Raw genomic sequence first — 27000 nt, forward strand, 5'->3', positions numbered from 1 at the left:
CTTTAATAAAAACTTTTCTGATATAAAAATCTGCAATTTATATATTTACTCTGTAATAATAGGCAGAGCTGTAATAAATATATAGGTATATAAGTTAAAATTCATTTGTATAAAAAATTTGTTACAACTGAAGGATCTTCTCTCAGAAGGGTTTGTTGCCCCTGAAGATCTTCTGGACAGTGACCCTTGTACACCCTGGGTTAAGACTCGTAGAACTCACCAGCAGGTCTTCTTGCCTATAATAGCCGCTTTTCCCATAAGGCTTTATGTGCCTACCGGTACTGGGATGCCATCAGGACTTACGCCACTGGTGGTAGTATGAGCTTAACCTTTGACTGGGTGACCCGAGTTAATGCCGATAGAATGAAAGAACCAAAGAAGAGAGGAGCTGCTCAAAGACAGAAAACAAGAGAAAGAGGGTGGTACTATAGTGCCAGGGAAAAACGGGGAGATCCAAAGAAGTAAACACTAGAGTCTGCGATCGAGGACAAGACAGGAGTAACTAGGTCTAGAATACAATAGGGATATGAGAGCTCAGAACCAGTAGGTGGAATACTGGAAATGGTAGTGGCGTGTGACAGATTTACAGGGGAGCGCAGCCATTACATGTATATACAGTATAAGGGGAGTGGGATATTGGAGCTTTGGATGTAGAGGCTCACAAGCTCACGCAGAGTGTAAATTTACATAAATGATGGTATAATAGTTGGATGACTTATTATATCCCTCTCCTTTGTGGGAGGATGATAGAGAAAAAAAAAGTCCGGCCTCCGCCTTCCCCATAGCCGGCCAATCACACTCCTTAGATGTTACTTCTCTATCATCCTCTGATGGATACTGGAGCTTGGGACAAAGAGGCTCAGAAGCTCACTGCAGTGTACATTTAAATAAATGATGTTATTATGGCAAGGATGGCAAGGATGTTTAAAGATCTTATCTTCATTGAGGAAACGTCAGATGATATATTTACTGGTTACAAGGGCCTCAGAGAATGGATGGGTGATGTTATGCCATATCAAGTGCAGCAGAGCTCATGAAGGGGTCCCCGATGTAATCTGCAGCAGGACAGCTATATCCTGGTCTCAAATGAGAATTCCCGGAAGAGTTCCTGGTGGACGGAACTAATTGGTGACTCACAGGCTGATGGTGTAGCTGACAGAAGATCTGAGAACGCCAGGTGTGGAAGCGACTTCTTAGGTGGCTGCAGAGAGAGGAAATAAGAGACATGTATTTTATCTAAGCAGGGAGAGAAAACGCCCTTACTGTATATATGTCAGACGGGATCCGGTCATGTGACCGGCTCTCTGGATCCCGGCGGTCACCATGCCGACACCGGGATCCCGACTGATTAAAAGCCCTACAGTCGGCATGCCGACTAACAGGGACTATTCCCACTCGTAGAGTGGGAATAGAACCTGTTGCGAGCGCAGCGAGCCGGGATCCTGGGGCGGTATGCTGACCACCGAGATCCCCACCGCCAGCCGCAACCCTGTCAGACAATACAAGTATATAATAATATTTAATTCATATCAGGGGAATTCACATTCGCATTTACCAATTATCATCTGACTGCAATCTATATACCGACTATACCAAATGTCAGTAAGAAATGAGCCATGGCAGCTTTATACATACACACCACAGACACACACAGTACAAGACGCTTATGCCGCCAGCTTTTAACATGGGTTATTGCACATGAGCACGCGTAACCCGTGTTGCTGTGTGGTCTGAAAGGGCCCAGCTGGAATAAACCGGGCCATGCAACCCGTACTCCAACTCAGGTAGCGAGCAGGGTTGAACACGTGTTCAACCTGGCTCGCTGTGCTGTGTGAACGGGAAGCCGGGTCAATGCAACCCATTTCTTGTGATCCCTAAGCATCGCCCCTGCCGAGGCACTGCTGATGTCACCAACCTGGCAATATGCCGGGTTGGGGACAGCAGTGGCAAGGGGCCTGAGGCAGGTCACACGCAGGAAGCACCCATGTCAGGCTCCCGTGTGCGGCCCACCTCGGGTGGTGTAAAAGGGGTATAACAGTGCACTTACTTTGCTGGGTATGAATGGGGGTGGTATCTTGCGGGCCTCTAGCCTCTCCCAATCCATACTCCAGAAAAAGGGATGGTCTCTAATTACACCATCCACACCCAGACGCTTATCAGGATCTTCACACAGGAGCTGAAAAGAGCAACAAGACCATAATTATTTAACAGCTGAGCTGCAAATGAAATTGTGACCCATATATATCTAGACATTCATTAGATATTATTTACTTGCAGCATTAAACAAGTGACAGACAGGCTTTTGCCACATCATATTCAAGAATAAATGTGTGATAGGTAAAAGGTCATTTGCATTTTTTAGACTTCAAAAGAAAATGTGTATATGATATCTATGTTTGAAATTATGTATGTTGGGTTCTCGGGTCAGTCATGTAATACATGGCACAGATATGAAAAACACATGCTGCGTGCCTGTGCTGGGGTTACCCCCACACATAATGCATAACACACATAGCAGTAACCAGGCCTCCCATCAGTAAATGTGAAGAGAAGTAAAAAAATAATAATAATCAGACAAGGCCGATTCCGTCTGCTCCTCCCTCTCTCCTCTTACTGGGTATCAGATAGGAAATGCTCCATGCCTGACCATTAGGAGGGATGAGAGTAGTGACGTGCAGTGAGGTGAGGCAGGTGAGGCAGAGCCTTTTCTGTTATACTAACATTTGCGCCAGAGTTGTGACTGTATAAAGTATATGATAAATACAAAGATTATGTTTGAAATAATAAGAATTTACTTACCGATAATTCTATTTCTAGTAGTCCGTAGTGGATGCTGGGGACTCCGTCAGGACCATGGGGATTAGCGGCTCCGCAGGAGACAGGGCACAAAAGTAAAAGCTTTAGGATCAGGTGGTGTGCACTGGCTCCTCCCCCTATGACCCTCCTCCAAGCCTCAGTTAGGATACTGTGCCCGGACGAGCGTACACAATAAGGAAGGATTTTGAATCCCGGGTAAGACTCATACCAGCCACACCAATCACACTGTACAACCTGTGATCTGAACCCAGTTAACAGCATGATAACAGCGGAGCCTCTGAAAGATGGCTCACAACAATAATAACCCGATTTTTGTAACAATAACTATGTACAAGTATTGCAGACAATCCGCACTTGGGATGGGCGCCCAGCATCCACTACGGACTACGAGAAATAGAATTATCGGTAAGTAAATTCTTATTTTCTCTGACGTCCTAAGTGGATGCTGGGGACTCCGTCAGGACCATGGGGATTATACCAAAGCTCCCAAACGGGCGGGAGAGTGCGGATGACTCTGCAGCACCGAGTGAGAGAACTCCAGGTCCTCCTCAGCCAGGGTGTGCCCCTGACCAAGTAGCAGCTCGGCAAAGTTGTAAAGCCGAGACCCCTCGGGCAGCCGCCCAAGATGAGCCCACCTTCCTTGTGGAATGGGCATTTACATATTTTGGCTGTGGCAGGCCTGCCACAGAATGTGCAAGCTGAATTGTACTACACATCCAACTAGCAATCGTCTGCTTAGAAGCAAGAGCACCCAGTTTGTTGGGTGCATACAGGATAACAGCAAGTCAGTTTTCCTGACTCCAGCCGTCCTGGAAACCTATATTTTCAGGGCCCTGACAACATCTAGCAACTTGGAGTCCTCCAAGTCCCTAGTAGCCGCAGGTACCACAATAAGCTGGTTCAGGTGAAACGCTGACACCACCTTAGGGAGAAACTGGGGACGAGTCCGCAGCTCTGCCCTGTCCGAATGGACAATCAGATATGGGCTTTTGTGAGACAAAGCCGCCAATTCTGACACTCGCCTGGCCGAGGCCAGGGCCAACATCATGGTCGCTTTCCATGTGAAATATTTCAAATCCACAGATTTGAGCGGTTTAAACCAATGTGATTTGAGGAATCCCAGAACTACGTTGAGATCCCACAGTGCCACTGGAGGCACAAAAGGGGGTTGTATATGCAGTACTCCCTTGACAAACTTCTGGACTTCAGGAACTGAAGCCAATTCTTTCTGGAAGAAAATCGACAGGGCCGAAATTTGAACCTTAATGGACCCCAATTTGAGGCCCATAGACACTCCTGTTTGCAGGAAATGCAGGAATCGACCGAGTTGAAATTTCTTCGTGGGGCCTTCCTGGCCTCACACCACGCAACATATTTTCGCCACATGTGGTGATAATGTTGTGCGGTCACCTCCTTCCTGGCTTTGACCAGGGTAGGAATGACCTCTTCCGGAATGCCTTTTTCCCTTAGGATCCGGCGTTCAACCGCCATGCCGTCAAACGCAGCCGCGGTAAGTCTTGGAACAGACATGGTACTTGCTGAAGCAAGTCCCTTCTTAGCGGCAGAGGCCATGAGTCCTCTGTGAGCATCTCTTGAAGTTCCGGGTACCAAGTACTTCTTGGCCAATCCGGAGCCACGAGTATAGTTCTTACTCCTCTACGTCTTATAATTCTCAGTACCTTAGGTATGAGAAGCAGAGGAGGGAACACATACACCGACTGGTACACCCACAGTGTTACCAGAACGTCCACAGCTATTGCCTGAGGGTCTCTTGACCTGGCGCAATACCTGTCCAGTTTTTTGTTCAGGCGGGACGCCATCATGTCCACCTTTGGTCTTTCCCAACGGTTCACAATCATGTGGAAGACTTCCCGATGAAGTCCCCACTCTCCCGGGTGGAGGTCGTGCTGAGGAAGTCTGCTTCCCAGTTGTCCACTCCCGGAATGAACACTGCTGACAGTGCTAACACATGATTTTCCGCCCAGCGAAGAATCCTTGCAGTTTCTGCCATTGCCCTCCTGCTTCTTGTGCCGCCCAGTCTGTTTACGTGGGCGACAGCCGTGATGTTGTCCCACTGGATCAATACCGGCTGACCTTGAAGCAGAGGTCTTGCTAAGCTTAGAGCATTGTAAATTGCTCTTAGCTCCAGTATATTTATGTGGAGAGAAGTCTCCAGACTTGATCACACTCCCTGGAAATTTTTTCCTTGTGTGACTGCTCCCCAGCCGTTCAGGCTGGCATCCGTGGTCACCAGGACCCAGTCCTGAATGCCGAATCTGTGGCCCTTTAGTAGATGAGCACTCTGCAGCCACCGCAGAAGAAACACCCTTGTCCTTGGAGACAGGGTTATCCGCTGATGCATCTGAAGATGCGATCCGGACCATTTTTCCAGCAGATCCCACTGAAAAGTTCTTGCGTGAAATCTGCCGAATGGAATCGCTTCGTAAGAAGCCACCATTTTTCCCAGGACCCTTGTGCAATGATGCACTGACACTTTTCCTGGTTTTAGGAGGTTCCTGACTAGCTCGGATAACTCCCTGGCTTTCTCCTCCGGGAGAAACACCCTTTTCTGGACTGTGTCCAGAATCATCCCTAGGAACAGCAGACGTGTCGTCGGAGACAGCTGCGATTTTGGAATATTTAGAATCCACCCGTGCTGTCGTAGAACTACTTGAGATAGTGCTACTCCGACCTCCAACTGTGCTCTGGACCTTGCCCTTATCAGGAGATCGTCCAAGTAAGGGATAATTAAGACGCCTTTTCTTTGAAGAAGAATCATCATTTCGGCCATTACCTTGGTAAAGACCCGGGGTGCCGTGGACAATCCAAACGGCAGCGTCTGAAACTGATAGTGACAGTTCTGTACCACAAACCTGAGGTACCCTTGGTTCGCTATCACTGCTCTGAGTGACTCCATCTTGATTTGAACCTTTGTATGTAAGTGTTCAAATATTTCAGATTTAGAATAGGTCTCACCGAGCCGTCTGGCTTCAGTACCACAATATAGTGTGGAATAATACCCCTTTCCTTGTTGTAGGAGGGGTACTTTGATTATCACCTGCTGGGAATACAGCTTGTGAATTGTTTCCAATACTGCCTCCCTGTCGGAGGGAGACGTTGGTAAATCAGACTTCAGGAACCTGCGAGGGGGAGACGTCTCGAATTTCCAATCTGTACCCCTGGGATACTACTTGTAGGATCCAGGGGTCCACTTGCGAGTGAGCCCACTGCGCACTGAAACTCTTGAGACGACCCCCCACCGCAGCTGAGTCCGCTTGTACGGCCCCAGCGTCATGCTGAGGACTTGGCAAAAGCGGTGGAGGGCTTCTGTTCCTGGGAATGGGCTGCCTGCTGCAGTCTTCTTCCCTTTCCTCTATCCCTGGGCAGATATGACTGGCCTTTTGCCTGCTTGCCCTTATGGGGACGAAAGGACTGAGGCTGAAAAGACGGTGTCTTTTTCTGCTGAGATGTGACTTGGGGTAAAAAAGGTGGATTTTCCAGCTGTTGCCGTGGCCACCAGGTCCGATGGACCGACCCCAAATAACTCCTCCCCTTTATACGGCAATACTTCCATGTGCCGTTTGGAATCTGCATCACCTGACCACTGTCGTGTCCATAAACATCTTCTGGCAGATATGGACATCGCACTTACTCTTGATGCCAGAGTGCAAATATCCCTCTGTGCATCTCGCATATATAGAAATGCATCCTTTAAATGCTCTATAGTCAATAAAATACTGTCCCTGTCAAGGGTATCAATATTTTCAGTCAGGGAATCCTACCAAGCCACCACAGCGCTGCACATCCAGGCTGAGGCGATCGCTGGTCGCAGTATAACACCAGTATGTGTGTATATACTTTTTAGGATATTTTCCAGCCTCCTATCAGCTGGCTCCTTGAGGGCGGCCGTATCTGGAGACGGTAACGCCACTTGTTTTGATAAGCGTGTGAGCGCCTTATCCACCCTAAGGGGTGTTTCCCAACGCGCCCTAACTTCTGGCGGGAAAGGGTATAACGCCAATAATTTTCTATCGGGGAAAACCCACGCATCATCACACACTTCATTTAATTTATCTGATTCAGGAAAAACTACAGGTAGTTTTTTCACACCCCACATAATACCCTCTTTTGTGGTACTTGTAGTATCAGAAATATGTAACACCTCCTTCATTGCCCTTAAAATGTAACGTGTGGCCCAAATGGAAAATACGTTTGTTTCTTCACCGTCGACACTGGAGTCAGTGTCCGTGTCTGTGTCTGTGTCGACCGACTGAGGTAAATGGGCGTTTTAAAGCCCCTGACGGTGTTTGAGACGCCTGGACAGGTACTAATTGGTTTGCCGGCCGTCTCATGTCGTCAACCGACCTTGCAGCGTGTTGACATTATCACGTAATTCCCTAAATAAGCCATCCATTCCGGTGTCAACTCCCTAGAGAGTGACATCACCATTACAGGCAATTTCTCCGCCTCCTCACCAACATCGTCCTCATACATGTCGACACACACGTACCGACACACAGCACACACACAGGGAATGCTCTGATAGAGGACAGGACCCCACTAGCCCTTTGGGGAGACAGAGGGAGAGTTTGCCAGCACACACCAAAACGCTATAATTATACAGGGACAACCTTTATATAAGTGTTTTTCCCTTATAGCATCTTAATATATATAATCATATCGCCAAATAAGTGCCCCCCCTCTCTGTTTTAACCCTGTTTCTGTAGTGCAGTGCAGGGGAGAGCCTGGGAGCCTTCCCACCAGCATTTCTGTGAGGGAAAATGGCGCTGTGTGCTGAGGAGAATAGGCTCCGCCCCCTTTTCGGCGGGCTTCTTCTCCCGTTTTTCTGAGACCTGGCAGGGGTTAAATACATCCATATAGCCCCAGGGGCTATATGTGATGTATCTTTTAGCCAGTATAGGTATTTCATTGCTGCCCAGGGCGCCCCCCCAGCGCCCTGCACCCTCAGTGACCGCTGGTGTGAAGTGTGCTGACAACAATGGCGCACAGCTGCAGTGCTGTGCGCTACCTCATGAAGACTGAAAAGTCTTCTGCCGCCGGTTTCTGGACCATTTCACTCTTCGGCATCTGCAAGGGGGTCGGCGGCGCGGCTCTGGGACCGGACTCCATGGCTGGGCCTGTGTTCGATCCCTCTGGAGCTAATGGTGTCCAGTAGCCTAAGAAGCCAATCCATCCTGCACGCAGGTGAGTTCACTTCTTCTCCCCTAAGTCCCTCGTAGCAGTGAGCCTGTTGCCAGCAGGACTCACTGAAAATAAAAAACCTAACAAAACTTTTACTCTAAGCAGCTCTTTAAGAGAGCCACATAGATTGCACCCTTCTCGGCCGGGCACAAAAATCTAACTGAGGCTTGGAGGAGGGTCATAGGGGGAGGAGCCAGTGCACACCACCTGATCCTAAAGCTTTTACTTTTGTGCCCTGTCTCCTGCGGAGCCGCTAATCCCCATGGTCCTGACGGAGTCCCCAGCATCCACTTAGGACGTCAGAGAAATCTTATTTGCATTATTCTAATCATTGTTATAGCCAAAACTCTGTAGTAAAAAGTCTATGGCAGGTGAGGCAGTGTCTCCCCTGCCTACCTCGTCCGCACATTTCTGATCAAAACTCACCAAATTTCCAGGAGTTTATAATGCTGTACCTCTGTATAATGCCCAGATGTACCCTTTGGCTCATATATTGCATGTAAATCTGGTTCTGATGCTAGCCAGTGCCTCCTGAGCCATTTAGCTGGATCAGAGTAACAGGAGTAAGACATACACCCGGGGCAGGGAAAGTGTGACTTGCACCTTATGTAGAAATTGGAAATTGTCTCTGAACACTGATGCAGGACACTGAAGAGTAATAAAACCTTTCCTTGGGAACCGGTAAGACCAATATAGAAGCTTTTCCAAGGGTAATTTCTTCTTCATTGAGATTATAGACTAAGAGGCCCATTTATCAAACAGTATTTGCGGGTATGTCACCAAAAACACCCGTTTACGGGACATAGCCGCAAATACTATGTATCCCTGGAATGTACGAAGGAGGGATCCCTCCACTGCTGTGGTGGATGCGATGCTGCCCAACGTGTCAATACTGGGAAACACAGAATGTGTCGGCAGATAAGAACCACTTGGCCCATCTAGTCTGCCCCTTTTTTTACCATATTTTTACCTCAAACCTTATTTGATCCTTATTTCTTTGTAAGGATATCCTTAGCGCCTGAAATTTTTCGGGTTTTGTGTTTTGGTTTTGGGTTCGGTTCCGCGGCCGTGTTTTGGGTTCGAACGCGTTTTGGCAAAACCTCACCGAATTTTTTTTGTCGGATTCGGGTGTGTTTTGGATTCGGGTGTTTTTTTCAAAAAACACTAAAAAACAGCTTAAATCATAGAATTTGGGGGTCATTTTGATCCCAAAGTATTATTAACCTCAAAAACCATAATTTACACTCATTTTCAGTCTATTCTGAATACCTCACACCTCACAATATTATTTTTAGTCCTAAAATTTGCACCGAGGTCGCTGTGTGAGTAAGATAAGCGACCCTAGTGGCCGACACAAACACCGGGCCCATCTAGGAGTGGCACTGCAGTGTCACGCAGGATGTCCCTTCCAAAAAACCCTCCCCAAACAGCACATGACGCAAAGAAAAAAAGAGGCGCAATGAGGTAGCTGTGTGAGTAAGATTAGCGACCCTAGTGGCCGACACAAACACCGGGCCCATCTAGGAGTGGCACTGCAGTGTCACGCAGGATGTCCCTTCCAAAAAACCCTCCCCAATCAGCACATGATGCAAAGAAAAAGAAAAGAAAAAAGAGGTGCAAGATGGAATTGTCCTTGGGCCCTCCCACCCACCCTTATGTTGTATAAACAAAACAGGACATGCACACTTTAACCAACCCATCATTTCAGTGACAGGGTCTGCCACACGACTGTGACTGATATGACGGGTTGGTTTGGACCCCCCCCAAAAAAGAAGCAATTAATCTCTCCTTGCACAAACTGGCTCTACAGAGGCAAGATGTCCACCTCATCTTCACCCTCCGATATATCACCGTGTACATCCCCCTCCTCACAGATTATCAATTCGTCCCCACTGGAATCCACCATCTCAGCTCCCTGTGTACTTTGTGGAGGCACTTGCTGCTGGTCAATGTCTCCGCGGAGGAATTGATTATAATTCATTTTAATGAACATCATCTTCTCCACATTTTCTGGATGTAACCTCGTACGCCGATTGCTGACAAGGTGAGCGGCGGCACTAAACACTCTTTCGGAGTACACACTTGTGGGAGGGCAACTTAGGTAGAATAAAGCCAGTTTGTGCAAGGGCCTCCAAATTGCCTCTTTTTCCTGCCAGTATAAGTACGGACTGTGTGACGTGCCTACTTGGATGCGGTCACTCATATACTCCTCCACCATTCTATCAATGTTGAGAGAATCATATGCAGTGACAGTAGACGACATGTCCGTAATCGTTGTCAGGTCCTTCAGTCCGGACCAGATGTCAGCATCAGCAGTCGCTCCAGACTGCCCTGCATCACCGCCAGCGGGTGGGCTCGGAATTCTGAGCCTTTTCCTCGCACCCCCAGTTGCGGGAGAATGTGAAGGAGGAGATGTTGACAGGTCGCGTTCCGCTTGACTTGACAATTTTGTCACCAGCAGGTCTTTCAACCCCAGCAGACCTGTGTCTGCCGGAAAGAGAGATCCAAGGTAGGCTTTAAATCTAGGATCGAGCACGGTGGCCAAAATGTAGTGCTCTGATTTCAACAGATTGACCACCCGTGAATCCTTGTTAAGCGAATTAAGGGCTGCATCCACAAGTCCCACATGCCTAGCGGAATCGCTCCCTTTTAGCTCCTTCTTCAATGCCTCCAGCTTCTTCTGCAAAAGCCTGATGAGGGGAATGACCTGACTCAGGCTGGCAGTGTCTGAACTGACTTCACGTGTGGCAAGTTCAAAGGGCATCAGAACCTTGCACAACGTTGAAATCATTCTCCACTGCACTTGAGACAGGTGCATTCCACCTACTATATCGTGCTCAATTGTATAGGCTTGAATGGCCTTTTGCTGCTCCTCCAACCTCTGAAGCATATAGAGGGTTGAATTCCACCTCGTTACCACTTCTTGCTTCAGATGATGGCAGGGCAGGTTCAGTAGTTTTTGGTGGTGCTCCAGTCTTCTGTACGTGGTGCCTGTACGCCGAAAGTGTCCCGCAATTTTTCTGGCCACCGACAGCATCTCTTGCACGCCCCTGTCGTTTTTTAAAAAATTCTGCACCACCAAATTCAAGGTATGTGCAAAACATGGGACGTGCTGGAATTTGCCCATATTTAATGCACACACAATATTGCTGGCGTTGTCCGATGCCACAAATCCACAGGAGAGTCCAATTGGGGTAAGCCATTCCGCGATGATCTTCCTCAGTTGCCGTAAGAGGTTTTCAGCTGTGTGCGTATTCTGGAAAGCGGTGATACAAAGCGTAGCCTGCCTAGGAAAGAGTTGGCGTTTGCGAGATGCTGCTACTGGTGCCGCCGCTGCTGTTCTTGCGGCGGGAGTCCATACATCTACCCAGTGGGCTGTCACAGTCATATAGTCCTGACCCTGCCCTGCTCCACTTGTCCACATGTCCGTGGTTAAGTGGACATTGGGTACAACTGCATTTTTTAGGACACTGGTGAGTCTTTTTCTGACGTCCGTGTACATTCTCGGTATCGCCTGCCTAGAGAAGTGGAACCTAGATGGTATTTGGTAACGGGGGCACACTGCCTCAATAAATTGTCTAGTTCCCTGTGAACTAACGGCGGATACCGGACGCACGTCTAACACCAACATAGTTGTCAAGGACTCAGTTATCCGCTTTGCAGTAGGATGACTGCTGTGATATTTCATCTTCCTCGCAAAGGACTGTTGAACAGTCAATTGCTTACTGGAAGTAGTACAAGTGGGCTTACGACTTCCCCTCTGGGATGACCATCGACTCCCAGCGGCAACAACAGCAGCGCCAGCAGCAGTAGGCGTTACACGCAAGGATGCATCGGAGGAATCCCAGGCAGGAGAGGACTCGTCAGAATTGCCAGTGACATGGCCTGCAGGACTATTGGCATTCCTGGGGAAGGAGGAAATTGACACTGAGGGAGTTGGTGGGGTGGTTTGCGTGAGCTTGGTTACAAGAGGAAGGGATTTACTGGTCAGTGGACTGCTTCCGCTGTCACCCAAAGTTTTTGAACTTGTCACTGACTTATTATGAATGCGCTGCAGGTGACGTATAAGGGAGGATGTTCCGAGGTGGTTAACGTCCTTACCCCTACTTATTACAGCTTGACAAAGGGAACACACGGCTTGACACCTGTTGTCCGCATTTCTGGTGAAATACCTCCACACCGAAGAGCTGATTTTTTTGGTATTTTCACCTGGCATGTCAACGGCCATATTCCTCCCACGGACAACAGGTGTCTCCCCGGGTGCCTGACTTAAACAAACCACCTCACCATCAGAATCCTCCTGGTCAATTTCCTCCCCAGCGCCAGCAACACCCATATCCTCCTCATCCTGGTGTACTTCAACACTGACATCTTCAATCTGACTATCAGGAACTGGACTGCGGGTGCTCCTTCCAGCACTTGCAGGGGGCGTGCAAATGGTGGAAGGCGCATGCTCTTCACGTCCAGTGTTGGGAAGGTCAGGCATCGCAACCGACACAATTGGACTCTCCTTGTGGATTTGGGATTTCGAAGAATGCACAGTTCTTTGCTGTGCTGCTTTTGCCAGCTTGAGTCTTTTCATTTTTCTAGCGAGAGGCTGAGTGCTTCCATCCTCATGTGAAGCTGAACCACTAGCCATGAACATAGGCCAGGGCCTCAGCCGTTCCTTGCCACTCCGTGTGGTAAATGGCATATTGGCAAGTTTACGCTTCTCCTCCGACAATTTTATTTTAGGTTTTGGAGTCCTTTTTTTACTGATATTTGGTGTTTTGGATTTGACATGCTCTGTACTATGACATTGGGCATCGGCCTTGGCAGACGACGTTGCTGGCATTTCATCGTCTCGGCCATGACTAGTGGCAGCAGCTTCAGCACGAGGTGGAAGTGGATCTTGATCTTTCCCTAATTTTGGAACCTCAACATTTTTGTTCTCCATATTTTAATAGGCACAACTAAAAGGCACCTCAGGTAAACAATGGAGATGGATGGATTGGATACTAGTATACAATTATGGACGGGCTGCCGAGTGCCGACACAGAGGTAGCCACAGCCGTGAACTACCGCACTGTACTGTGTCTGCTGCTAATATATAGACTGGTTGATAAAGAGATAGTATACTCGTAACTAGTATGTATGTATAAAGAAAGAAAAAAAAACCACGGTTAGGTGGTATATACAATTATGGACGGGCTGCCGAGTGCCGACACAGAGGTAGCCACAGCCGTGAACTACCGCACTGTACTGTGTCTGCTGCTAATATATAGACTGGTTGATAAAGAGATAGTATACTCGTAACTAGTATGTATGTATAAAGAAAGAAAAAAAAACCACGGTTAGGTGGTATATACAATTATGGACGGGCTGCCGAGTGCCGACACAGAGGTAGCCACAGCCATGAACTACCGCACTGTACTGTGTCTGCTGCTAATATAGACTGGTTGATAAAGAGATAGTATACTCGTAACTAGTATGTATGTATAAAGAAAGAAAAAAAAACCACGGTTAGGTGGTATATACAATTATGGACGGGCTGCCGAGTGCCGACACAGAGGTAGCCACAGCCGTGAACTACCGCACTGTACTGTGTCTGCTGCTAATATATAGACTGGTTGATAAAGAGATAGTATACTCGTAACTAGTATGTATGCATAAAGAAAGAAAAAAAAACCACGGTTAGGTGGTATATACAATTATGGACGGGCTGCCGAGTGCCGACACAGAGGTAGCCACAGCCGTGAACTACCGCACTGTACTGTGTCTGCTGCTAATATATAGACTGGTTGATAAAGAGATAGTATACTCGTAACTAGTATGTATGTATAAAGAAAGAAAAAAAAACCACGGTTAGGTGGTATATACAATTATGGACGGGCTGCCGAGTGCCGACACAGAGGTAGCCACAGCCGTGAACTACCGCACTGTACTGTGTCTGCTGCTAATATATAGACTGGTTGATAAAGAGATAGTATACTCGTAACTAGTATGTATGTATAAAGAAAGAAAAAAAAACCACGGTTAGGTGGTATATACAATTATGGACGGGCTGCCGAGTGCCGACACAGAGGTAGCCACAGCCGTGAACTACCGCACTGTACTGTGTCTGCTGCTAATATATAGACTGGTTGATAAAGAGATAGTATACTCGTAACTAGTATGTATGTATAAAGAAAGAAAAAAAAACCACGGTTAGGTGGTATATACAATTATGGACAGGCTGCCGAGTGCCGACACAGAGGTAGCCACAGCCGTGAACTACCGCACTGTACTGTGTCTGCTGCTAATATATAGACTGGTTGATAAAGAGATAGTATACTCGTAACTAGTATGTATGTATAAAGAAAGAAAAAAAAACCACGGTTAGGTGGTATATACAATTATGGACGGGCTGCCGAGTGCCGACACAGAGGTAGCCACAGCCGTGAACTACCGCACTGTACTGTGTCTGCTGCTAATATAGACTGGTTGATAAAGAGATAGTATACTCGTAACTAGTATGTATGTATAAAGAAAGAAAAAAAAACCACGGTTAGGTGGTATATACAATTATGGACGGGCTGCCGAGTGCCGACACAGAGGTAGCCACAGCCGTGAACTACCGCACTGTACTGTGTCTGCTGCTAATATAGACTGGTTGATAAAGAGATAGTATACTACTAATATTATATATACTGGTGGTCAGGTCACTGGTCACTAGTCACACTGGCAGTGGCACTCCTGCAGCAAAAGTGTGCACTGTTTAATTTTAATATAATATTATGTACTCCTGGCTCCTGCTATAACCTATAACTGGCACTGCAGTAGTGCTCCCCAGTCTCCCCCACAATTATAAGCTGTGTGAGCTGAGCAGTCAGACAGATATATAATATATATAGATGATGCAGCACACTGGCCTGAGCCTGAGCAGTGCACACAGATAATGGTATGTGACTGACTGAGTCACTGTGTGTATCGCTTTTTTCAGGCAGAGAACGGATATATTAAATAAACTGCACTGTGTGTCTGGTGGTCACTCACTATATAATATATTATGTACTCCTGGCTCCTGCTATAACCTATAACTGGCACTGCAGTAGTGCTCCCCAGTCTCCCCCACAATTATAAGCTGTGTGAGCTGAGCAGTCAGACAGATATATATAATATTATATATAGATAATAGATGATGCAGCACACTGGCCTGAGCCTGAGCAGTGCACACAGATATGGTATGTGACTGAGTCACTGTGTGCTGTGTATCGCTTTTTTCAGGCAGAGAACGGATTATAAATAAAACTGGTGGTCACTATCAGCAAAACTCTGCACTGTACTGAGTACTCCTAATGCTCCCCAAAATTAGTAAATCAAGTGTCTCTCTAATCTATTCTAAACGGAGAGGACGCCAGCCACGTCCTCTCCCTATCAATCTCAATGCACGTGTGAAAATGGCGGCGACGCGCGGCTCCTTATATAGAATCCGAGTCTCGCGATAGAATCCGAGCCTCGCGAGAATCCGACAGCGTCATGATGACGTTCGGGCGCGCTCGGGTTAACCGAGCAAGGCGGGAAGATCCGAGTCGCTCGGACCCGTGAAAAAAAACATGAAGTTCTGGCGGGTTTGGATTCAGAGAAACCGAACCCGCTCATCTCTAATCCTTATGCCTATCCCATGCATGCTTAAATTGCTCTACTGTCTTACTCTCTACCACCTCTGATGGGAGGCTATTCCACTTATCCAGTGCTCTTTCTGTGAAGTAATTTTTACTTAAATTTTCCCTGAATCTACCCCTCTCCAGTCTCAGTGCATGTCCTCGTGTTCTAATACTTCTCTTCATTTGAAGAATGTTTCCCTCCTGGACTTTGTTAAAAACCCTTGATATATTTCAAAGTTTCTATTATGTCCCCCCTTTCCCTTCTCTGCTTCTTTGTTCATCTCTAATGTATTAATATCCTTCTGAAGATATGGCCTCTAGAACTGAACACAGTATTCTAGATGAGGTCGCACCAGTGACCTATACAGTGGCATTATTACTTCTTTCTTTCTGCTGCTGATTCCTCTCCCTATGCAACTAAGCATTTGACTAGCCCTCCTCATTGCTTGTTACATTGCTTACCTGCCTTTAAGCCACCTGAACTAGTGACTCCTAGATCCCTTTCCTCCTCAGTAGTTCTCAGTAGTTTACAGTATAGTCCCATTAATACTATATTTAGCTTTTGGACTTTTGAGACCCAAGTGCATGATTTTGCATTTTTTGGCATTACACTGTAATTTCCACTCTCCTGGCCACTCCTCTAGTCTACCTAGATCCTCAATCATTTGTTTTACCCCTCCTGCTGTGTCTACCCTGTTGCATATTTTTTTGCATTATCTGCAAACAGGCATACTTTCCCTTTAATGCCATTTGCAATGTCACCAATAAAGATATTAAAATGCACTGGTCCAAGTACAGATCCCTGGGGTACTCCACTGGTAACATTTCCCTCCTGTGAATGCACTCCATTTACTACAACTCTCTGTTTTCTATCCTGCAACAAAGTGAGGGAGTGATCTGGCAACCTGAGCTGCATACTCAGCACTTACTCACACTCACCTTTTCAATGATGTTTTCAGCATCAGGAGCTAATGAAAAGTCCTGTATGCCAACTAGCCTGCTATCTTCCGGGGATTGTCCGGTCAGCATTTGGAATAGGACAACTCCAAATGAGAACCAGTCTGCCGAGGTGTTATACCCGAGGAAATATTCCATCTGCCAAAAGAATGACATGATTTTCTATATGCTATAGGTTTATTCACAATAATGTTACTATAAGTCTGAACAGTATACACTGTACTAACTCACATACATTGCTGTAAGGGCAAAATTTCCATTGGGGAATTCACATGTATCAAAGGAAATAATACATACAAGTAACGCATCGCTGATTAGAATAATTATACTGGTAAATGTTATAAACATAAAAAGTAATATATTTTATTTACTGATTTTATCACTTTATGGGGCCTATTTATCAATAAAAATTTGCAGGAAATCCCCCTGAAACACATGTTGTCATGAGGTACCTTGTAAGTATTAAGTATTCTAATAATATATGTGCAGGGGAGCACAGCAGATATTGGAGATACAGTGCCTGCTGTGGTTTCCTGTTTTCACTCACAATAGCAGCCCCATAAGTTTCTATAGGGACTGGTGTTTTGCTGAATTTACCCAACTCCTTGGCCCCATATCTCATGCCATATCAAGAGTAACTGGAGAGGGATCCTATGGATACCTTATAAATCATAGACCTGTGGATCAGTACAAATGAGAAACCTATATGGGCTGCGTTTGTGAGCAAAGATGGGAGGCCGCAGCAGATATCTCCGATACTGGCATACTCCACTTGTCCTGGCACAGTCAGCAGACCGCGCATGTGCAATAGTGCGCCCAGATCCTGAAGATCCCTCCTCCTACATGTTGGTGGGGATGATAGTAGTAACCCTTAGTGGTACCAGCTTTTCTCAAACATTACAACCAAGGGGATCATTCTACACACTCTGAATCCTCTTTCAATTGATAAGAAAGCTAACACCATATGAAGATGGCGTTTACTAACGCTGTCAATCTCCGAAAACATTTACTTTTCTGAGCTTGATAAATAGCACAACCGTAAAATTCCCGCACATTGTATGGGGACTGCAGTGTGCGCTATTACCTATAGGAATGCTGGAGATATCACAGAGACTTAATAGCCTTTTTACTTACATTTGTGGCATTTAGCCCTGTTTCCGCGTGACTACGGGGACTAAAGGGTCTGACCAATAAGCCCTCAAATGTTATAACATCATTTCCTGGTCTCTTGAAAACAGAAACTGGAGATCTGACACTCTCTGCCTCTCTTTCTCTATGTCTATCAATAGATAAAAAATAAAGAAATAGACAGCAACCATTGGCATATTCATACCCTGCACTCATGTTTATCATGCACTCTCTGATGTCCCACGTCGGTGCTGCAGTCGCAGCACAAATCCCCACTGCATCAGGTTCTCGGAGATATGCGCATGTGCAGTAGAAAAGTCTCTGGGAACAGGGCACGGGCAATATGTTCCCAGAGATCCACATTGCCAGAGGCTACTGTACCGTAATACCACAGAGTCTGCACATGGGATCCCTCCTCTCTTACACCTTCCCTGACTGCAGCATCATTTTGTGCTTTATTATTGTATATATATTAGTAAGCTAAATAGCTGAGATATGCTGCACTACAACGTGGTCTTCTACTTGTGCTTAGGTCACCCTGAGGAAGATATAATTATCTGTACAAGCGTACTTGCTATTTAGGATAAATATATTATGGGCTAAATGTAATAGCCTCCGAGTTGCTGGACTTTAGGTGTTTTTTAAAGCAGCAATCATTTACATGGCAAAAACAAACTGTTGGTTAAAAATCGGGAAGACTCGTACTAATGGGCAAAGCCATGTTGTACTGAAGGTGGGGCAGATGTAACATGTGCAGAGAGAGGTAGATTTGGGTGTGATGTGTTCAAACTGAAATCGAAATTGCAGTGTAAAAATAAAGCAGCCAGTATTTACCTTGCACAGAAATCCACCCATATCTAACTCTCTCTGCACATGTTACATCTGCCCCACCTGCAGTGTAACATGGTTTTGCCCATTAGTGTGTTTTTTTTATTTGCTAACAAACCTGAATAACTCCCTCAGTCAACTCGGGAAACTATTACATTTAGTCCTATATATGAGAAATCCACTAATATCCTTTATAACTCACCTCGGGGGCAATATAGCCTGTTGTTCCTGCATATTCAGTGGCGACATCTCCTTCATGCATGTTGTTTAATGCAAGGCCCAAATCTGCAATCTTAATATGGCCGTCTCCATCGATGAGAATATTCTCTGGTTTGATGTCTCTGTAAAATGGAAGATTCTCTAAGTAAAACAAGCTGCTGAGATGGACCAGCACATGACGTAACTTACAATTACATCTTTCAATATGCAATTAAACACTCCAAGGGGTTTTCCCATAATCAATGCGCACAGCGTCTATTCACAGGAAGCAGAGAGGCTGGGGGCATGGCCTGCAGCTCACAGAGCACTGGGCATGCCCCCATAGTGGCGAAAATGGGCTTGTGGCTCGCGATCGCGGGCATTCCCACAAAGCCATACCCCCTTTTCACGAGGCCACTGCCCCTTTTCGTGGGTGTGTGCCTTCGTTGCACAGCATTGTCCCTACTTGGACATTGACGATGTTGGGAGGTATGTCTCCTATAGACCAAGCTCAGTCAGGGTGTATCACTGTGGCTATTCTAGGTGTAAGCATAAATATGGCTGTGACCAGGCGTATCTATTACTCCTGGTATAGGGTAGGTACAAGTGTGCACTGATAGCGGTGAATAGAAGTAAACCAATCATACACATAGGAGGCGGGCGCACAGCAAGACGCCTACAGCTCTGCATATGGGGAATATACACGTCTTCCATGCATGCAGCTCAGGGTGATTTCCATACAACCCAGCATCAGGCCCTATCTGTGTATGGTCAGTCTCCTGTACTCATCATTGTAAATAAGACACAAGTGTACAAAGACATATAATAATAACGTCAAAACTGAGACAGGAAATAATGATCTACTACAATGAGAAGACAGATGTACTTACCGATGGATGTAGCCCTTGGAATGCAGATGTTCCAGTCCACACACAATCTCCGCTGCATAGAAACTGGCAGAGAAAGAAAGGAAACTGCTGTAACAATATGTAACAGGCTCAGAAAGAGGCTACACACAGAATTACACCTGTACCATGTGACACTGGGATGTACAACTCACTACATAAATACATAACACACTGATAACACCTCTCCCCTACTGCTCAAGACGGTATAGCACACTGGGGGCCATTTATCATAGATTGTATATTCAATGTGATCTGAGCGGGATCTTACCTCCCAGGATCACATTGCAATATGTGATCACAACGAGCTGATGGATCAATCAGCACCTGCAGGGACAAGGGCTCCGAAAGGATCTCATCCCTGCCATGTGCTGTGATGGCTGCCGGGGCTCCTGCGCATGCGTGGTAAGTTAAGATCACACAGCGGTCAGCTAAGATCACACGGCGGCCACTTCCGGGGAGATACCTGCTGCGATCCCTCCTTCTCACATTGCTGGGATACATAATATTTGTGGCTAGCCCCAGGAAATGAGTGTTTTCACTGACACAGCCACAAATAGTGTTTGATACATGGGCCCTGTCTTATGGGATATCCCACATTCAGATGTCACCTGGCTGTGTCTGACAATAGAAGGCAGAATAGGCCTTTGTACCAGTCAGTGCAGAGATGTAATGCTGACATGAGGATATTAGGGCACACACCAATACCAGTGGAGGCTTTCATGCATGACCATGACAAAAATGTGATGTGTATGGGCCACCATATGAATGTCATTCAGCCAATGCTGATCCAGAATCCATCATTACGTGTCTCACTCTTACATATTACATATATTATACTAATACAATGACTCCATCCACCAATCCCTGTAACCCTGAATGTATTCTGTGGCCAGACACTCATCCACTCAGTCTCCTTTCAGCTCTTACGTTGCCGTGTTTAGGTCCAAGGCACCAGTTCTTTCCAATAGGTCATAAAGGTCTCCTCCATTGGCATACTCCATTCCCAGGAAGAGGAGCTCCTGTAAGAAGACATATTATGATACATTAATGTTCCTAATCATTGGCATCTACAGGCAGCACATAACTCACTGTGATTCACAGTTGTCAATTGCAAAAGCCGCCTCCATAGATTTCTGTGGCAATTGCTTCAATGCCAAATTTACCAAGTCCCAGAATGTAAAGCATGACATCGTTTGGCCCCGGTAACTAACACCATCTTGGCCCCGGTAGGTTACACCATCTTGGCCCCGGTAGGTAACACCATCTTGACTCCGGTAGGTAACACCATCTTCAGATGGTGTTAGCCGTTGTAGCCTATGGGCTATATTCTGCAAAAGGCACTGGGAGAGGGATCTATAGGATCCCTCCCTGACATTCCCCACTCACATATGTGCAGTCAGCAGACCGCACATACACAGTAGCACGGCTGGCCCTACAAAATGAAAGTAAAGAGATTGTATTATTGATCTAAAATCTAACTCTCTCTGCACATGTTACATCTGCCCCACCTGCAGTGCACATGGTTTTGCCCATTAGTCTGTTTCGTTTTGGTTTGCTAACAAACCTGAATAAGGCCCCAAGTCACTCACATTAAAAGCATCATGTAGTAAAACGACAGTGAAAACTGTTGTGGGTAAGAAGCAAAGCCGACCCTCCTCCTACCTTCCTTAAGTAGCACAAGCAGGGGGCTAAGCATATATGGAGGCCGATAAACGTCTTATTGTACGCTTTATATAGAAAAAGATGAGCTGTGTAAACATCCGCTGTTGTGGGAATAGCAGACAAAGCCGGTCCCCCTACCTCCCTCAGATAGCACAGATGAGGTTTTTTTATGTGTATGAGCCCAAATGAATTTTACTGTACTGTATGGCCATATGTTGTTGAATACATTTATTGTATATTACTATTAATGTATAATTAAGTGGTTATTATATTGGTAAACCAATTATGCAGCACTTCTTTATATTTTTTTATTCTCAGGAACAGCATGAACGAAGACCAAGAGGGTTAGTAGAAATTTACATGAACTTACCTCAGTCTGGAAGGCAAAAAGCCCTCGGACGACAAAGGGCGTCCTGACAGCCTGCAGTGCCTCTCTCTCCACCAGCACAGATCTTATCATATTTTCTTCCACCACAACTCTTTTCTTAATGACCTTCACTGCAAGCTGCCTTCTGGTGACAGTGTCAGATGCCAGTAACACCTGTACGGTACAGAGAGACGTTACAGAAGCAGGAGGAAAGAGGTATGGGTCATACAGTAACTAATGAGAACATTCTGTGTCAGGAGATAAGAGAATGGAAGCACAAATGCCTGGAATTAATAAAGTAAGATATGTTGGTCTTGATTACATTGTATTGTCCATGTTGTGGGGTAATTGGGGAGGTCTGGTCACTGCTGTTCTGTGTAGCAGAGGTGAATGGGCGCTGCACACACCTGGCACTGGTGCTGAGGATAGTGAGAGGTCATTATGAAGGAGACCAGATGGGGATAAAGGGCAGCCTTGTGCTTTCCATGCACCCATCCATGATACAGACATTCCCTATATATGACATAATGCCCCTGTCCTGTTCCAGTCCCCTCCAGTGTTGAGTTGTAAGCTATAGTGTGGCATTTGGTGAACACACTAACCAGATAATGCCATATGTTTGGAGCTGGGACAGTATGTGGGTAACTAGGAGCTGTATATAATGGCCACTTTCTTATTATGTGCACAGAATTATTGTTACCACAGCATGCACATACAGGATTTATTTTTCTGCTATAGTAAAAAGTATTATTTTTCTCCACAGTATTCAATTAAATGTAAATGTGCCAACTGTACTGTGCAGTGACTATCTGCCCGCTTCCCTTACCCAGTAGCTGTCTCTGTAACTAGGCAGTGTGGCTGATTATACAGAACTGACAGGCATGTGGGAGACACCAATGTCACTTCAGTGTACAACCTACTACCCCATCATTAATATAAACATTTAACATTTTCTACATTGTATTCTCCTATAATATTGTTTGAATGAACGTATATCGTACAGCAGAGATATAAGTACAGACCCCCCAAATCTGCCCAAATCCTCCCTGCAGAAAATACAACCCCCCCCCCACTCACACACACCACCTCTTCCACAGGTAGCAGTTGATTTACAGACGGACACAATACCGACGGTCATAATCCTGACAGCCATTGATCGACAGTCAAAATGCTGACATAGTCAGAATACCGACATTTGCAATGCTGACATGTCAAAATGCTGACATGCATTTTTAAGGAATTTTTGCCCCAAAACAGACTTGTTCATACTTTACCATCCCAGTGGACATGGAGGGGAAATACAACAGTATGCCAAGTGCAGCAAGGCACCGTGCCCTAAGTGTGAGCCATGCAAGGGGACGTGGAACACATAGACGGTGTCCATGTCGACCTATGTCGTTATTGACACGGAAATCACCAGAAAAACTCATGTCTGTATTGTGACATGTCTGTATTTCAATTGTCGGTATTCTGTCTATGTTGGCATTTTCATCATGTCGGCATAATGGATGTCGGTATTTTGACTGTGTCGGTATTTTGACTGTTGGTCAATGGCTGTCGGGATTATGACCGTCAGTATTGTGTACGTCGGTAAATCACACTGAACCCCTTTTCCTCATGTAACACTATTCACATCAGTAAAGATAGGCTGCATTTACACACAGACACAAATGGGATTTGGACACAACCCTATATAAATGACTATTGTGTAACCAATGTCAATATAGTAGGTTTGTTATTATATATAGCTGTGTGTATATACAGTTAGCATAATGGTGACAACATGAGAAATCAGACAGAAAACACAAATCTTACTCTTCCGTAGCTGCCCCGGCCGAGCTCTTGGTGGTAAATGAACCGCCCGATGGATAATGGGGTCCTGCAGCCGGGGCCTGCTGAGGAGACTCCGCTGCCTCCTATTGGGGTAACAAAGGAAGAGGTTATACATTTACTCTTTATATAAATGATGAGTCAGACAGTGGATATTATACAAATCAGTATTCAGCTGCTGCATCGGGGCCTATGGCATCTTGTATTTTAAGGCCCATTGTAAAGGATATTTAAACCAAATACAAGTTATTTTTGTTTTCTAAAAGTACCACACGTATAATTTCCACACATTTACATTTGTTATTAGTTCTTTTATTTTATTAAATACAATTTGTATTTTAGTTTTAGTGCAGCTACAGACACCTTTACATCATTAACAAAACTCCCCAATTCACAGTAACTTACAGCAACTTATTGTCAATGTGATGTGTAATACGCTCCTAATTCCTAACAACTATTAGGGTGTATTATACATACAGGGCTCTATGGGGTTTATATTATAACACAGAGCTCAGTCACTCAGCACAGTCTCTTACTCCATATTATTCACTGATGTTTTTGGTGTAGACATATATTAATTATTACAGGTGACTATTATATCCTCTGCGGCTATATATCCTGAGTTTTTTCATTCAGTGTATAACAGGGAAAGCCTGCTTCATCTACCTGAGAGATACAAGTTATATTTCACTATATACTATAAATCATAGGTCTTCAACCTGCCGCCCTCCAGCTGCTGTGGAACTACACATCCCAGCATGCCCTGCCTCAGTTTTAGCATACCTTAATAGCAAAACTGTGGCAGGGCATGCTGGGATGTGTAGTTTCACAGCAGCTGGAGGGCCACAGGTTGAAGACCCATGCTATAAATGATAATTTTAGGACTTCAACGCTATGATAAAATGATGATGAGGAGCAATCAGTATTGAGGTGCATGGGAACCTGCATGCAGGGGCGGATTGGCCATGGGGCTCACCAGGAAGATTCCTGCTAGGAATATGTGTGCGGGGCTTGTTTTGTGTGTTGTCATGTGGCCCCAGCCCCCACATGACAGGCAGCCCACCGCACTCAGGTGCGCTTCTTCGCAGTCGTGCGTTCGGGTCAGAACTGACCCGAATGCAATGCGGTGGCCGCATTGCGCAGGCATGTTGTTGCCCGGCAATGGCCGTTGCCAGACAGCGCTGATGCTACCGAAGAATGCAGTTGCAGCGGCGACCGCAAGAAGATTGACAGGGGGAAGGTGGATCCGGGCGGCAACTCACCGTTTTCGGGGAGTGGTGAGTCCAATGCAGGCGTGTCCAGGCGTTTGGAGGACAAATGGCTGACGTCAATTCCAGGACCTGCATCGCTGGATCGATCACACAGGGTAAGTAACTCTTACTCTGGTCTTTTTACAGGAAACTTTTTTTTGCATAACAGTACTGCACAAGCATTCGCAGCCCTGCTATGCAGAAATACACTCCTTCATAGGCGGCGTCTAGTTGATCGTATGGGCAGCAAAAAGTTGCGACGGGCGATCAACTTGGAATGACATCCTCAGTACAGTGCGCTGTCCCCATTCATTCTGTTATTCCATCTCTGCAGTACAGCTATTCTGCCATCCAGTGATGCTGCCATGGCTACATGGTATGTTATACCTCTTGTGCTGCCCATGTCGGGACACTTATGCAAAATTTTACAGGGCCACTTTTAGTTCCCATTCAGCCCCTGGTCTCAGACACAACTGCAGCATAAGATGCAAGGAATGCCACAACTGCATACAATCAGGCCCTATGAGGAGTGATCCTGCCCCCTCAACAGACCCCACCCCTTCATCAGACCACACCCCCATTAGGGCTGCTTCCATAAATTTCCTGGGCTGCTTTTCCCTCCCAATTCACCCCTGCCTGCATGTTATACACACACAATTTATATACACACACACACAAATTGCTTTCTAACATTTTTTTTTAAAGCTTATAAACAGCCATTTGACCTAATTTAATTACACCAAATAGTTTTTGTATGGCCACTAATAGACTTCTATAATGTTTTCCTATGTTAGTTTGCCTTTTTGCAGGGTACAGGCAGATTTCCCCATTTCACCTATACTTATCTCTGCTTTTGCCGGCTTGAATTATCTTGTGAATCTCGTTTTTGGGAGCGCACAGGGTGTGATAAGTGGATTTTGGGGCGATATGTGTGATAACATTAGACGTGATGGATACCCCCCTAAGTAGTGCTTGGTATAACTTGGCCACAAGCAGGTTCCAGGTAACAGCTGGGGGGAGGGGGCGGGGCTAGGCAGCACAACCGACCAACTGTCATTTTCGTGCCCCAGGGAAGCAGCAGGGATCATTATCTGCGTTTAATATAAAAGGCAGATCACAGGTAATCCCAGGCAGGGCCTCTAGCAGCTAAGTAGCCAATAGTGTAACAGCCCCCATCACTGGTACACTGAGAAAGTACCGCAATAGAAGTAGATTTGTTATTTTAGAGGTGATGAAATATGCCCTATATGAGAATTTGGCACTATTATGTAGCACATTTAATAGCTGATTCTAGTGGGGATCCCTCCAAGCTTACAGGCCTCTAAAGGCCAGTACTGACGGGAGAGATATGGAGAGAGATAAAGTACCAACCAATCAGATCCTAACTGCCATGTTACAGGCTGTTTTTGAAAAATTACAATTAGGAGCTGATTTGTTGGTACTTTATCCCCTTCAAAGCTTAGTACATCTGCCCCTCTATGTGAAAGAAACACTGAAATAAATTAACAATCAGCTACAGTTTGATCTATAGTTAGTAGTAGTGGAGCAAGTTCTCCATATTAATAAACAGTTTTCTGTTAAAACCATTAATACCTCCTTACCTGGTCTGTCCAATGGAGGAGTGAAATCACTGCCCTTGACCTTCTCTTGGACCACGTCCACATCCAGATGTCTCCTTTTCTGCTTTCTATGCTCATCATCTTGGTGTTTCACCCTCTTCTGTTCTGTTCCTTCTTTTATCTGACGTTTCCTCTTTTTCTTGCCAGTCACAGCCTCATGGGAAGATGGTTTCTCCCTTTTGTACAGATGACCCTCTGCAGTGAGACTTGGCCTGTTCCCTGCTCCAGTTGGGGGGTTCTCATATTCTCCAAGCTCGTTGATTGTAATGAGCTGGAACTCGATGACATCTTCCCCGTTGGGATTTTGAGGACTGCTGGATGGTACAGCATCTCTGCTATTTGCTCCTCCAATCTTCCTGTCTCTGCTCATCTCTCCACTCCTCTTCTCTCTGCACCTCTCCTGTGCGCTCCTCTTCACTCCACGCCTCTTCTCTATGCTTTTCTTCTCTTCTTTCATCGCATTTTGGGGTTGGGGTCGCCGCTTTCCTTTACTGGGCTCCATCACTGGCTGCTCAGCTCTGGTCAGTTGGCACCAACTGTCATTCTGCCTCACGGAATGCTGGGATGGCAGTGGCCGTGAGACCAGCTGCATACCCCCCGTACTGGCTG

General features: G+C 46.0%; 1 protein-coding gene across 1 annotated transcript; it reads right to left on the reverse strand.

The window, feature by feature from the left end:
• Positions 1-26934, reverse strand: LOC135032419 (protein kinase C delta type-like). Its single transcript, XM_063954091.1, has 9 exons — positions 26374-26934; positions 23508-23608; positions 21696-21866; positions 20591-20682; positions 19646-19708; positions 18760-18898; positions 16584-16739; positions 2048-2176; positions 1-1201 (listed from the first exon to the last, which is right to left on the reverse strand). The coding sequence occupies exons 1-9, from the start codon at positions 26891-26893 to the stop codon at positions 1070-1072; spliced, it is 1503 nt and encodes a 500-aa protein (XP_063810161.1). The 5' UTR covers positions 26894-26934; the 3' UTR covers positions 1-1069.
• Positions 26935-27000: the final 66 nt, after the last annotated feature.

This window comes from Pseudophryne corroboree, chromosome 2 (genome assembly GCF_028390025.1).
Source record: "Pseudophryne corroboree isolate aPseCor3 chromosome 2, aPseCor3.hap2, whole genome shotgun sequence".
Classification (NCBI taxonomy): domain Eukaryota; kingdom Metazoa; phylum Chordata; class Amphibia; order Anura; family Myobatrachidae; genus Pseudophryne; species Pseudophryne corroboree.